Genomic DNA, 15,759 nt, shown 5'->3' on the forward strand with positions numbered 1-15,759 from the left:
CCTGTTTGTGATTCTCATTTGCGATGTTGACACCATTCACCTCAATAATTCTATCGCCCTTTAGCAACCCGGATGCCTCTGCCGGGCTTTGCTTGTCGACTACCCCGATGTACTGGCCGATTTTGTTCTTCTCAGCATGTAAATTAAAGCCGTATCCTTCAAAGTCGGCCCATTTTGTGATGTGGCACAACCGTGGGGCTGGGGCGTTATCGGGGAGGTCTGACATACTGTGTGCTATATTGTTTTTTTCGGACAAAATTTATACAGTATGTGACAAATTCCCAAGGCAATACTGCCAACAACCCTACTCCTTCACTGTCACAACTCAACTGTCTTAGGGAACCGTGCGGGTGGGAATGGAGCGAAATATCAACGTTCGGATTATTTTGTCCAAACTCTCGTATATATCACAACACTTATTACGACCTATACAAACAATTTATCTTTATTTATATTTATTTATTAGTGTTAAGTTTGAAATCATTTTAGATGAATCTTTCAAAGACTGCAGAGCTGATTCTATTTTCATAATCATACGTCCGACAGTGGAGTTGGCGTTATTTTGAAATATGACAGAGGTAACTGCATGAAGGAATGTTGTACTAATTAGTCAAACTATCCAGTGACTATTTCTACATTTTCCAATTCTTCAGTGATCGTAGGTTAAGTAAGAGCGCGAATTTGCAATTTATTTTACACTGAGATTTTTAAATAACTTTGGTGATTTCAATCACAGTAGTGATCCAAATTAGGTCACCTTGGTAGCAGGCAAGAATTTGTGTACAACGTTCTTTCTGTTTTATCTGACAGAACCATAAATTTATATAAAGAATGCACATTTGTACATTAGAATCTGAATTACACATACACACACACACGGGACACCACGAACATAGCTCCCCTTCCCGCAATATACAACTAGGTAAATAAACACACACACACACACACACACACACACACACACACACACACACACACACACACACACACACACACACACACACACACACACACACACACACACAAGTATATATATATATATATATATATATATATATATATATATATATGTATATATATATATATATACATATTTGGCTACCCCCATGTAATGGGGAAAAAGCCTTTGGTATATGTATGTGTATAAATACACACACACACACACACACAAACACATATATATATATATATATATATATATATATGTACATATATGTATATATATATATATATGTATATTATATATGTATATATATAAAACATGTATATATATATATATATATATATACATATATATATATACATATGCGAGCAATCACGTCACCGTGATACAAAATGCAAAATAACCACAGGAGAAGGGAAACTTGTAGACAGTGAGTACATTCGTATACTAAACCTTCAGACTATATGAAAGAGATCTCTTTCATTTAGTCTGAAGAGGTAATATACGAAAGTACTTACTGTCTACAAGTTTCCCTTCTCTTGTGGTTATTTTGCATATATATATATATATATATATATACATATATATATATATATATATATATATATATATATATATATATATAAACACTTATTCTCTGTGTTACTTGAATTTACTTGGAGGTCATGAGAACAAGAAAGGCAGATGTTAATAACGGAGAAAAAAGATACAGTATGTATGGAAGACTTCCTGAAGTTTCCAGTGAGTGATGTTGGAATAATTGACAATAAGCTATTTCTCTGGTCATATAAATTAAAAAGAGGAAACAAAACAAATTTAGTTGCTAGTTCAAATATTCGCATGTAAATCTTATGCAATCGCATTTAGAGTATGTTCACTAGATTTGGTGCCCTTACATAATAAAAGACATTGTATCAACTGAAAATGTGCAGCGTAATGCAAACAAGTTATCTCCGGCGTTAAGAAAATTTACGAGGATAGACTAAAGAAAGTGGGATTACCTTATCCTGTACAGTAGAAAGGCAAGAGGTGATTTCATTAGGACATATCAAATTTTATGTGGTGCATTTGACCCAGAAATGTGTAAGGATGTGTTTATGTTGTGATGACCAGACAACTAGATGCTACAGTGGGAAAATATACACGAGTAGGGCAAAACTGAACCATGACATTTCTTTTTCTGTGATTTATTTATAATTAAAATATGTTATTCAAATATCAGTGGTTGAAATCAAGAGATTTTGAGATTAAGTTGAATAAAGCTTGAAGGAAACAAGATGCATACAGTCTGAGCGTTCTAAGTAATCCGTTCAGGATGTGGTACACGTCGTGAGCCATTTGCCAAATCAACCTTATCATCTCTCTCTCTCTCTCTCTCTCTCTCTCTCTCTCTCTCTCTCTCTCTCTCTCTCTCTCTCTCTCTCTCTCTCTCTCTCTCTCTCTCTCTCTCTCTCTCTCTCTCTCTCTTATATCCCATCTTTTTGCTATTCGATTTTGTTTATGTTCTGCATAAAGTAAAGGAAGCTGTTTAGTACAATGAGTATCACTTTTTAGGGTTATAACAACGAATACCCATACCCCATCCCATCTGTCTTACTTGTGACACCTCGGCGTGTCAACATGGAGAGCAAAAAGCGCTGCCATGTGTCAAAGTGTATAAAAATCGTTGTTGTTATCCCAAAAAGTGATGCTCGTTGTACTATACAGCTTCCTTTACTATAAACAGAGTAGAAATGGCCATTAATAAATCATAACGTATGCCACCCCCCTTGGAGCGTACAGATAAATTAACTGGATTCACAGGTGTAATACCTCTATTTTCCAGTACATTTGATGTGAACTCTTTGAGGGCAGAAAATGTAGTATGGCGTCAAATAATAACCTTAAACCTTATTTATGCTTGTATTGTCGACCTCTCGTGACCATCTACAACTCGGTAATCGGACCGAACACCAGTGGACAAAACACGGTCTCATATAAGGTTAACTATAAGGTTAGATTTCAGGCGTTAGGTTAGGTTAGGGTTAGGCAATGTTAGTTTAGATTAGGGTCTGTGACTCAAGTAATTTATTTATGTTTTTTTTATATTTTCACAATTCTATATTAAATTTTGAATTATTTGTTATTTATTTTTATTTCCCATTTATCTACTATACTGTTTTTTGTTTATTTATTTTATTTTACCTTTGAGACTTGAATTTTCAATAACATTTTTTCTTCTTTTTATATATTAGTCTAGGGTTCTATCCACTTTTGGGATAAGAAGTTGGTGCGTTGTCATAGAATCACAAATAGTTGGCGTTGACTCAATCAGTCAATCAAATCAGCCATCCTGAGTCCACTGCTGAACTAAGGCTTCCTTCATAGCATTCCATGATTCACACGACCGCGCCATCCTCTGCCACATCACTCCTGCAAACTTCTCAATCTCGTAGAGAGCCTCTCAGGATTTTGTTATACTTACCACACACTTTCCAACCAATTGTAATGCGTCTTTTTATTTCATTATCATGATCTTTTGTCACTTTCACCATTTGGCCTAAATAATTATACTCTTCAACTTCTTCAAGACTTTCACCATCGATTATAATCTCTTTACTTTGAACTTTCGTGTTGAATATTACTTTGGTTTTGGTCTTATTCATTTTAAATCTACTTTGAGACTTTCCTTATTCAGATCACTCATCATATCATGCAAGTCTTTTGCTCTTTCTGAAGTAAGAATAACGTCATCCGCAAATTTTAGGTGGTTCAAATAATCTTTAAACCCTTCTCTTCCCAACTCAACCTTCTGAAAATCTCTTCTTAGCAAGCTGTAAATAGTTTGGGTGAAATTGTATCACCTTGCCGTAATCCTTTCTCGATTTTGATCTTTTCTGTATCTTTATGTAGTCGAATTATAGCGGTACCTTTCGCATAAACCTTTTCTAAAACCCTTATGATCTGTTCGTTTGTACCCTGACTGTGTAGTGAGTTTAGTATTGCTATTTGTTCTACCGAGTCAAAGGCCCTCTCGTAATCTACAAAAGCTAAACACAGAGGTGTATTGTATTCTGTCGTTTTCTCGATTAGTTGGTTCATCGCCTGTAAATGGTCTAGAGTCGAATACCCAATCCTAAAGCCAGCCTATTCTCTCGGTTGGTTTCCATCTAAAACTTTACTTGGTCTATTTGTAAGGATCTTGGAGAATACTTTATATACATTTGATAGCAAGCTAATCGGTCGATAGTTACTAAGGTCCTTCTGGTCTCCCTTTTTTATGAAGCAAAATCACTCTAGCATTACACCACGATTCAGGAACGCTTTCTTGACGTAAGCATTGGGTGTACAACTGAGCTAACTTAATGTGAACTTCTTTCCCTGCGTCTTTCAAGAGATCTTTCGATATACCATCTCTCCCAAGTGCTTTTCCTCGTTTCATATTTTTAGAGCAAATTATACTTCTTCCTTTGTAATCTCTGGTACACTACTAACATCTACCGATGAATTTACTAACTCAACTGCGGCCTTCCACGAGTAAGGCTCTTGGTAAAATTCATCTACTGTTTTACCATTCTGTCTCTGCATTTAATGATTTCTCCATTTCTATCTTTCAAACATATCATTTGCTGTCTTCCTAAACCATGTCTGCGCTTGGTCCCTTTAATACTTTTACCTTTCCAAATAGTTTCCTCTGTTTCATCCATGTTTCTCTTTCTTTTCTCTGATCTCTGCCTTTTGTTGATAAGCTTGTCTAGTTCTACTCTTTCTATTTCGTCTCTTCTGCTTTTAATCTGCATGGTCCTCCTTTTAATTAGGTCATTTGTAGCTTTGGAGTATTTGTTTTTCCTAATACTTTTTGTACTTAATATTTTCTATGCCGATTCCCTAATGATATTCACTAAAATAAAATTAATATCTTCCACCGTGTCCTCGCTAATTCTTAGAGATTCGAATCTATTTTTAATTTCCAAATTAAATTCCTTATTATCCTTAACTTTTGCAAGGCTTATTTTCTTTTTTAAAGCTAGTTTATTTCTCTTAGCTCTGAAATTGAATTTAGTTGTGCAACCTACCATTCTATGGTCACTACCTATGTTAACTTTATTTATAACCGTAACATTGCTAACGCTCTTGCTCTCATCTCCTAATATGAAGTCTATTTCGTTCTTTGTTGTTCTATTTGGACTTCTTCAGGTCAATTTTCGACCTACACGCTTTTGGAAGAAAGTGATAATTGTACCATTTCATAAGTCGTCTTCATAGTATCCATATAATCTAAAGTTAACGAGTTTTCGCCAACATTTTTTATATTTTTATGCATTTTGTCATGAATAATGAGCAATGTGTGCATAATCTATTTGCGGGTGCACATAGAGTGTGAAATAAACATTGTTTATTATTCGAGCATTACTTATCATTCATATTAAAGTAGCAAACGCTGTTGGCGAGCACTCGAACGACGGTTTTGTGGCCGCTATGAACACGGGAGTGCTCTACAGAAATGTAGCACATGGATTCGTTGCCCTCATAACACCTCTTGCTCATGACAAATGTGTACTTGGTTGATTTTTCTTTTTTTCACAATCGAATTTTAGTTTCTGACCCCTCCATATCTTATCTACCCCTCCAATATTTTAACACTCTCCACATTCACCACTTCTAGGAGATTGGTTTGGTTTTCGACTACTCTATTGCGAAAATTCTGTTCATTTTCGACCTACATACAGTTTGCTGTCTTCTGGTGCATTAACATTTGTGTAGTAAAAATCCACTGCCTGCGTTCACACCATGCCTTGTAAGTTTCAATCATCTTTCCCCTCCATCTTCTATTTGGTGAAGTTGACTTTTTTTAGTATTTCATTGAATAATTTCTATAATGAATGGATCTTACTAAGGCTTTGGACAGGGAGTTCTTTTTCATCTATAGTCTTTAAATACGACTACTATTCTGTGTGTTCTCTTAACTTTGTTCAGAGATGAGAATTTTCATAAGTTAATTCATTATCAGTTACCACAACTGGATATCACGGTGTCTTGTTGTATTGCTTCTGACCCAGGGCAATGGGCGATGTGCAGGGGTGACCCATCATCCAGGAGGGGTCAAGAAAAGAGGGAGGAAGGGGTGGTGAATGGGAGTGGAGTGGGTAGGGATGAGGTGGGTTCGAGTGGAGCTATGCCTTTTGACTTTGGCTACCTTCCTTGTAAGGAAAAAAAATTGGTATATGTATGTACAAACAACTGGGTATTTTCCTGTTGTTACCTTGTCATTCTTTTTCATAATATAGTTGATCAAAAAGACACCATGTGAGGATGGACCCTTTATTAATATGACGTTTCACCTGTTACATTTTTATCAAGTACATGTAATTGATCAAGTTTGTAAATTGTTTATGTTCATCTTGCTGATTCATGGGAATCATGCTGTGGAAGTGAAGTTGAGGATTGTTCTTATGAAATGCTTGTAGGTGGTTATTAGAGTATTTTTTGTTGTCCAAAGTCGGTGTTTGTGATGGATACAAGCAGGTTTGTGTTCCTGTTATTTATTTATTTATTTATTTATTTATTTATTTATTTATTTATTTATTTATTTATTTATTTATTTATTTATTTATTTATTTATTTATTTGTTTATTTATTTATTTATTTATTTGTTTATTTATTTATTTATTTATTTATTTATTCATTTATTTATTTATTTTGCTGTCAGGCCTTCGGTGTGTGGGCTGAAAGACTTATGAGTATCAAATATGAGTAATGCGGGAGTGAGGCAGAGAACAAGTTAGAAAGGGAACTGTCAGATTGGTTACATAAGAATGTTGGGGTGGTTTAGGTACATAGAAAAATATTAGAAAAAATGAAGAATATGTGTGTGTGGAAAGCAGAAGTGGATAACGTGAGTTTGAAGACTATATTGAATGGGTGAAGGGATGTTATAGCCTGAGAGGGTGTTCTCATCTGCTTCATAAATTACTCTGAGTAGATGATGGGGTTGCCATATGACAAAATAGGGGATAAACCATCTCTAGCTGCCAGGCCCTCCTGTGAAAAAGCTATGCCTTACTACTTTACCTCTGCCTAAAGGAGTTGGGCAGTGAACTGTGCTGCCTTTCATTTCTGAGCTGTGATAGGAGGGACAATAATATTTATTTTATGTGTGTGCATTTCACTTGGTTATCTCATTATAAGGGAGAATGGGCATTTGGTGTATGATATATATATATATATATATATATTATATATATATATATATATATATATATATATATATATATATACATATATATATGTAGACACATTGGAGAGACATTGGACAAATTATGGGAAAAATGGAGGGGGTGTTACGGGCGAGCTGGTTAGTGAAGAGACGTTACGTATAACGGATATGTGCTTAAGAACCAGCTCACTTCTAGAAGCCACTGTAGGACTGAACTATCTGGTCAGGGCCTAGATAATTCGTAAGACTAGAAGTAAAGGTAACAAAGAAGATTCCAGGAAAGGAATATTAAACTAGCGATAAAACTAGTAAGCGAAATTATTAATATGGAAAATATTTACAGGCAATCAACACAAAAGAGAATGGGCAGTAGGGTCAATGGGACCGTTACATGATTATAAGAATATGGAAATTATCGTTCAAATAAGAAACACAAGATACGTATACAATATGGTACTATCTAAGTACAAAGAGATCAGGAACATGCATCAGAATAAGTAATAAGTACAAATATAAGTATAAAGTAATGCAATGTATATCAGACACGTAATGTAGGCAAAAAGGGTGATCACTTCACACCAATCGTCTCATGAGTCTAAACTTCCAGTTTTTATCAAGAGATAAGATATGCGAGAAAATGACGAGGAGTGAGCGATTTCCACCGCTTATATACCATTGGACCGGAAGCGGGATACTTCCGGGTGAGCGAAAGAGGGGGAGGAGGGTAAGTTAACACACGTCAACATGGGTAGTTTTAAGACCCTCGACTCGCTTGAACAATCTACTTATTTAGTAACTGTCAAATCTGTGCGCTCCGAACTATTCAGGATTTCGCTTGTCTGTTTGTTCTACAAGAGTGCGCACCTTTCTCCGCACGTAGGCAAGATTACATATAGTGGACGGGCGTTACTGCTTAACATTGTTACAATACATACATAGACAAGAAATATGAACATAGTTATGTAATACAAAGGAACACAATTCTATAACATAATTACACATATGACGTAATATCTAATATTACGTTACACCTCCACCGTTTGGGAAAGCTTTTCACTTTCTGTTGAAAAGCTATGTTCTAGAAAGTATGGAGTAGTTCTTCTGCGCAGGGGACAGCTTCTTGCTGTAGTAGGCGATAGCGTGAAGAACTTCATTGTGTTCTTGCAAGAGGGCGGCACCGATACCGGTGTCGCTGGCGTCGACTTGCAGAAGAAAGGGTCGTTTGAAATCGGGTGCCCTTAGAACTGGTGCGTTAGTGAGAAGGGACTTCAGGTTTTTGAAGGCCGTCTCACAGGTAGGTGTCCACACGAAGTCGTGGTCTTTTCTCAACAGGTCAGTCAATGGTTCTGCTACATCTTGTTTCTCAGATAAGTGTCCTACTTTTATTTGAAGATTTTGTAGTATCTGAGAGTTTTCCAAGGGAATCTCAGGAGGATTAGGCAGGTTATCAGGAGGCTCTTCCGATTCTATTGTGGTAGAGCTGCAAATTGGAATTGGATCTCTGGAATGATAAGGTTTTAAGGTATTTATGTGACAGAGACGGGAACTCTTTCTTCTGTCTGGAGTTTTGATTATGTAGTTGAGATCACTGGCTCTGGACAAGACTTCATAGGGTCCTTTGTATTTAGCCTGCAATGGATCTCCTGGTATGGGAAGATAAAGTAACACTTGATCTCCTGGAGAGAAAGTTCTAAGTTTAGAATTTTTATCATACCGACCTTTCATTACTCGTTGAGCATTCGTCAAGTTCTCTCTTGCCAACTTCCAAGCTTCTAACAACTTCTCGGTGACCTGGGACACGTATTTCAAAGAAGGAACAGGTGGTTCTTCTTTCATCCATTGTTCATGAAGTATCTTTAGGGGACCACGGACTTCATGACCGAAGACTAATTCTGACGGGCTGAATCCAAGGCTTTCTTGAATTGTTGTTCGGGTGGCGAACAACAAAAAGGGGAGTCCGTCTTCCCAATTTCGAGTGTTCTCAGCACAGAAGATTCTTAACATTGTCTTGAGCGTTTGGTGAAAGCGCTCTAGAGCACCTTGTGATTGAGGATGATAGGCGGAGGAAGTTACATGATTTATACCTAGTGTTACAAGAGTTTCTCTAAACTTGTTGGAAAGAAAATTACTTCCTTGATCACTTTGAATGTTCTTAGGAAATCCTACCATAGTGAAATATTTCAACATTTCTCTGATTATGTTTTGAGCTTTAATATTTTTCAAAGGAATTGCTTCTGGAAAACGAGTGCTCATACACATGATTGTGAGAATGTACTGATTTCCTTTACTTGAAGGAGGTAAAGGTCCTACACAGTCAATAAGAACTTTTTTAAATGGCTCTTCCATTACAGGAATGGGATGGAGTGGAGCTTCTACAATTTTCTGGTTGGGCTTACCTACAAGTTGACATGTATGACATGTTTTACAATATTGGGCAACATCTTTGACAACCGTGGGCCAATGGAAATGTTGGGTTATGTTGAACAAGGTCTTTCTTACCCCTAAGTGACCTGCTAAGGGAGTATCATGAGCCAATCTTAGAACATTATTCCTGAAACCAAGAGGGAGGACTATTTGATTCCTTACTTGCCATGGCTGGTCAGCGGTTGCGGTGGATGCTCTCCATTTTCGCATTAGGACTCCGTTTTCTATATAGAAACCTCGTGACATATTTTCAACTTCTTCTGGAGATGAAACAATCTCGTACAAATTTTTAAGAGAATGATCTGACTTCTGTTCTTTGATTAATTCTGCTCTAGATAGAGAAACTGGTGAAGAAGAAGATGGGTCAGTTTGGGAGAATAGGGATTCTAAATTATAGGTCTCCTCTTCAGATTTCTTGTACTGAGATCTGGTTACAGCACAAGCGGGAAACAACTGTAAGTTATCTGAAGGTTCTACTGAGGTCTTAGGGTTATTTGTTATTAAGGGAGAAATGACTTTGCTTCCAGCGATGTCATTGGCCAACAATAAGGATATTCCTACTATGGGAAGAGAGTCTACTACTGCTACTTTAACCATTCCGGTTGTTAAATCAGACCGCAAGAAAACATTATGTAATGGACATTTTACAATTCCTCCAACTCCTTCTATCAATATATCATAACCTGTATATGACTCACCCAGATTCTGCAAGACAGAATTTAAAATCAGACTTTGCTTTGCTCCTGTGTCTCGGAGTATGGAAATAGGATATTGTTGTGAACTACTACTATGAGATATAGTTCCTGAAGATACAAATGGTTTGAAACAAGGATCATGATCTGATGAGGGGGGTTCTACATTACTTGACAATACCGCCTTCTTTGGTAGTTTATCCTGAATAGAGGATTTTGAATCATCTGATTTTATATTACTTACAAGAGTTGGTGTCTTATTGGAGAATGAGGGTGTCAGTCTCTTTCTGCAATTAGAAATGTGATGGCCAACCTGTTTACAATATGAACAAGTTACAGGGGGATTAGTCTTAAACCTTTCCATTCTTTGCCAAGGTTGGTTTGGAGGATATTGATTGAAATCAGACCTGTAACTGAAATGTGATGGGCTAGACTGATTTTCAAAGTGTTTCTTTGGGGACCAAGGATCAGAGTATTTTGTTGAATCTGGAATATATGACTTTGACTTTTGGGATTCCATTTGTCTTGACTTAGGTTTATGATTTAGTGTGAACTCATCAGCCAATACAGCAGCTTTGGTTAAAGTTTCGGGAACATGATCATCTATAAAAATCCTAAGATCTGTCTCTAAGGCATTCTTAAACTGCTCCAATAAAATCAACTGTTTAAGTCTATCTAAGGTGTCCGTTTCACTAGCCAAACACCACCTATTGAATAACCTCTCTTGTTGAGCCGCATATTCTACGTATGTTAACTGAGGTGTTTTCCTATAATTACGGAATTTCTGTCTATAGGCCTCTGGTATTAGTTCATAAGCTTTTAAAATACAAGCTTTCATATTATCATACTCGCTTTCTGCTTCTGAAAGAGAAGTATAAATTTGCTGAGCCTTACCCTTAAATTGTGTTTGAATGATTAATGGCCAATTTTCTTTAGGGATTTGTAACTGTTGCGCCAATTTTTCCCACTGAAGAAAGAAAATTTCTGGCTCTCCTTCTGAAAATTTGGGTAAAAGTTTTACATACTTGGAAATATCTATATGACCTTCCTGAACTACGGGTTGTCTATCAACAATCCTAGCTTCTACTTCTGTCTTCTTTAATTCTAACTCTACTTGTTTCACTTTAGCTTCCTCTTCTCTAGCTTTAAATTCTGCCAATTTGATTTTAGTTTCCTCTCTAGCTTTAAATTCTGCCTCAATTTGCATTTGTTTCAGTTTAGTTTCCTCCTCTTTAGCTACTTGTTTCACTTTAGCTTCCTCTTCTCTAGCTTTAAATTCTGCCTCAATTTGCATTTGTTTCAGTTTAGTTTCCTCCTCTTTAGCTACTTGTTTCACCTTAGCTTCCTCTTCTCTAGCTCTAAATTCTGCCTCAATTTGCATTTGTTTCAGTTTAGTTTCCTCCTCTTTAGCTTTAAATTCTGCCTCAATTTGCATTTGTTTCAATTTAGCTTCCTCCTCAAATTCTACTCTCCTGACCTTTAATTCAATCTCCTTAATCTTAAGTTCGGTTAGTCGTGCCTCTATTTCTAACCTATTTGAAGGAATTTGTATAGCTGTAATCTCTTCTGGAGATAAGATCTCATCTTCGATCAGATTTTCAACGAGTTCCTGAAGTATTTTTTTCTTTCGCAAACTTGTATCAATGTCTACTCCAAAGTGCTTGCCTATTTCTATCAAAGTGTCTTTAGTTTGTTTCTTTAAGAAACTTACCTTGGGATTTTGAACGAATTCTTGAATTATATCATCAATCTCTATAAGAATGTGTTAAATACCTGATACATTATCCTTGGCAGGGTCGCCACTTTGTTCCGGGCGAGATGGTATGTTATGAGAAGTTTCGTTTAACGTATATGTGATTATGATCCAGCTCACTTCTTGAAGCCTCTGTAGGACTGAACTATCTGGTCAGGGCCTAGATAATTCGTAAGACTAGAAGTAAAGGTAACAAAGAAGATTCCAGGAAAGGAATATTAAACTAGCGATAAAAACTAGTAAGCGAAATTATAATGGAAAATATTTACAGGCAATCAACACAAAAGAGAATGGGCAGTAGGGTCAATGGGACCGTTACATGATTATAAGAATATGGAAATTATCGTTCAAATAAGAAACACAAGATACGTATACAATATGGTACTATCTAAGTACAAAGAGATCAGGAACATGCATCAGAATAAGTAATAAGTACAAATATAAGTATAAAGTAATGCAATGTATATCAGACACGTAATGTAGGCAAAAAGGGTGATCACTTCACACCAATCGTCTCATGAGTCTAAACTTCCAGTTTTTATCAAGAGATAAGATATGCGAGAAAATGACGAGGAGTGAGCGATTTCCACCGCTTATATACCATTGGACCGGAAGCGGGATACTTCCGGGTGAGCGAAAGAGGGGGAGGAGGGTAAGTTAACACACGTCAACATGGGTAGTTTTAAGACCCTCGACTCGCTTGAACAATCTACTTATTTAGTAACTGTCAAATCTGTGCGCTCCGAACTATTCAGGATTTCGCTTGTCTGTTTGTTCTACAAGAGTGCGCACCTTTCTCCGCACGTAGGCAAGATTACATATAGTGGACGGGCGTTACTGCTTAACATTGTTACAATACATACATAGACAAGAAATATGAACATAGTTATGTAATACAAAGGAACACAATTCTATAACATAATTACACATATGACGTAATATCTAATATTACGTTACAGGGGAAACACGGGTCTTTATCTGAAGGGATGTTATAGCCTGAGTGTTTGGTCTCCCTCTTCCACGTGTGTGTGTGTACACACACACGCACACACACACACACACACACACACACACACACACACACATATATATATATATATTATATATATATATATATATATGTGTGTGTGTGTGTGTGTGTGTGTGTGTGTGTGTGTGTGTGTGTGTAAGAGAGAGAGAGAGAGAGAGAGAAATTCGCTAGTAAACAGCGACATCAATCAGACAATCTCCATGACCGTCCTGCAGAGGATTCGAACCACTGCTTCTGGACCCAAGAGAGGCTCCATAACACCCGCCTTAGACCACTCCACCACCGACGATATAAAACCGTATGAACTCATAATCTATCTGACTACCGAGATTGGGGAGGGCGCTAACTGCTCCCCCATATAACCCCCATTTCACCATACGGCCATATGGGGGAGCAGTTAGCGCCCTCCCCAATCTCGGTAATCAGATAGATTATGAGTTCATACGGTTTTATATCGTCGGTGGTCGAGTGGTCTAAGGCGGGTGTTATGGAGCCTCTCTTGGGTCCAGAAGCAGTGGTTCGAATCCTCTGCGCGACGGTCATGGAGATTGTCTGATTGATGTCGCTGTTTACTAGCGAATTTCTCATATAGTTACGATGGCGAGAAGCGTGAAAGAGATTCGTTCCAGTCCTTACTACTCCCACGAGTGCGATCGGCCGTATGGTGAAATGGGGGTTATATGGGGGAGCAGTTAGCGCCCTCCCCAATCTCGGTAATCAGATAGATTATAAGTTCATACGGTTTTATATCGTCGGTGGTCGAGTGGTCTAAGGCGGGTGTTATGGAGCCTCTCTTGGGTCCAGAAGCAGTGGTTCGAATCCTCTGCGCGACGGTCATGGAGATTGTCTGATATTATATATATATATATATATATATATATATATATATACATATATATATATATATATGTATATATATATATATATATATGTATATATATATATATATATATATATATATATATGTGTGTGTGTGTGCGAAAATCTGGAGTCTGGGATCCATGTTGTAAGGGGGGGGGGAGAAGCGTACACACCAGACTCAAAGTGGTGTTTACGCTTCTCCCCCCTTACAATATATATATATATATATATATATATATATATAATATACATATTATATATATATATATATATATATATATATATATATATATACAGGTTTCCCCCACTGTACGATTGGTTTACGTTCCTGAAAACCAGATCGAATAACGAACGATCGGATAGCGAACTTATGTTTTAATAGTAGTTAATTTAATGGGGAGAGTAGCCTTGGCTTAGGCTATATTAAGAGGTATATACCACTTTTCCACGCCATCCAAAGAGATAGTGTTACAGACGCGATTTTTTTATACAGTGGTTTCCCCGGTAGGCCTATATCCATTGGAAAAAGCAGAAAAAGAGGCTCTGTAGAACGCCACTAGCCACTAGTTATCCGATCTCGCACCGTACATACCCTCCATGGCTAGTCTTACTAAAATACCGAGAAAGCATTTTCTTCGTCATCAGAAGTGGTAGGGCTTGATGAATCCTGGGCAGCAGAGGTGGAGGGAAGAGCGCCAGACGTAGACTCGAGACGTGGCGGAGGGGAGTCTGGATCAGCTGATGCAGGGCGGAGGGCTAGGTGGGAGGGTGTGGCAGGTTTGAAGAAGCTGGATATGGTGGTTTGCCCCTCCCCTTTATTTTTCTTTGAATATATCTATGTAGACCTTGAAAGCTTGCCCTACATTATAAGCAATTGTTCCACTTAGTGTTAGGTTTGGGTCCCTTTCTTTTAATTTTTCGATGATTGCATCTAAGCCAAAGAATACCTCACTAAGTGTTTTGGTGTCAAAGCCTCACTGGGGTGCATCATCATCATCATCGCCATGGAGAGCTCGTTCTTGTTCCAACTCCATCAGATCTTCATTGCTGAGTGGCTTATCATGGGACTGTAGCAATTAATCCACATCATCTTTATCCTCCTCCTTGAAGCCAGCCATATGTGAGAACCTGACGATGTCCTTACGAATGGGTGCCATGCATTTTTTGTCACCTCCTTCCATACTGCATTAATATTGTCAATGTGCTTCTTGATATTATAAATGGCCCAGAACTACTTGGCTGTGGTCTTGTCTGGGCTATCACTCATGTTAAATTAGCTAACTCGTTGTACGCCGCTGGTAATACGTCTTGAAAGTGGCGATCAAACCTTGGTCCATGGGCTGAATGAGTGTTGTGTTTTTGGACAGAAACATCACCTCTATGTTGACTGCCCAATCTTCCTTGGTTGCTAGGTGGCTTGGGGCACCTTCAATCAGCAGGAGGAAACGGTTGGCAATGTTTTCTTTGGCAGCATATTCGCGCAGTGCAGGGGACAAATAATTTGCAACATAAAGCTGGTTCATAAAAGACCAAGCCTTCTTGTTGGTTCTACAGTATATATCATTGGAAAATATTCTTTCACACAGCCGTAGATCAGTAAAGGCTTCAGCTTCAGGTCCCCAGCTACATTACCACCCAGCACCAGGGTTAATCTGTCTTTGGATGCTTCAAATCCTGGTGTTGTTTTCTCCTCTTTAGCAACAAAGGTTCCGGATAACATTTTCTTCAAATGCAGGCCTGTCTCGTAGTTTATCACCTGTTTGGCACTGTAGACACACTCTTTGATGTTTTTTTTTTCAGTGTTGGTATGAATGCTGCAGCGGCAGGCTCGTCAGAACTTGCTGCCTCACCAGTCATATT

General features: G+C 37.6%; 1 protein-coding gene across 1 annotated transcript in view; it reads right to left on the reverse strand.

Annotated features, from left to right (window-relative positions):
• LOC143027071 (uncharacterized) overlaps positions 1–350 on the reverse strand; it is a 59,586-nt gene extending 59,236 nt beyond the window's left edge. Inside the window, exon 1 of the mRNA XM_076187991.1 lies at positions 2–350. Within this exon, the coding sequence (XP_076044106.1) occupies positions 2–226 (225 nt within the window). The 5' untranslated portion in view covers positions 227–350. The remainder of the gene's footprint in view (position 1) is intronic.
• Between the last annotated feature and the right edge of the window lie 15,409 nt (positions 351–15,759).

The sequence above is a fragment of the Oratosquilla oratoria genome, chromosome 7 (genome assembly GCF_046742065.1).
Source record: "Oratosquilla oratoria isolate Oo_2021 chromosome 7, ASM4674206v1, whole genome shotgun sequence".
NCBI classification, from domain to species: Eukaryota; Metazoa; Arthropoda; class Malacostraca; order Stomatopoda; family Squillidae; genus Oratosquilla; species Oratosquilla oratoria.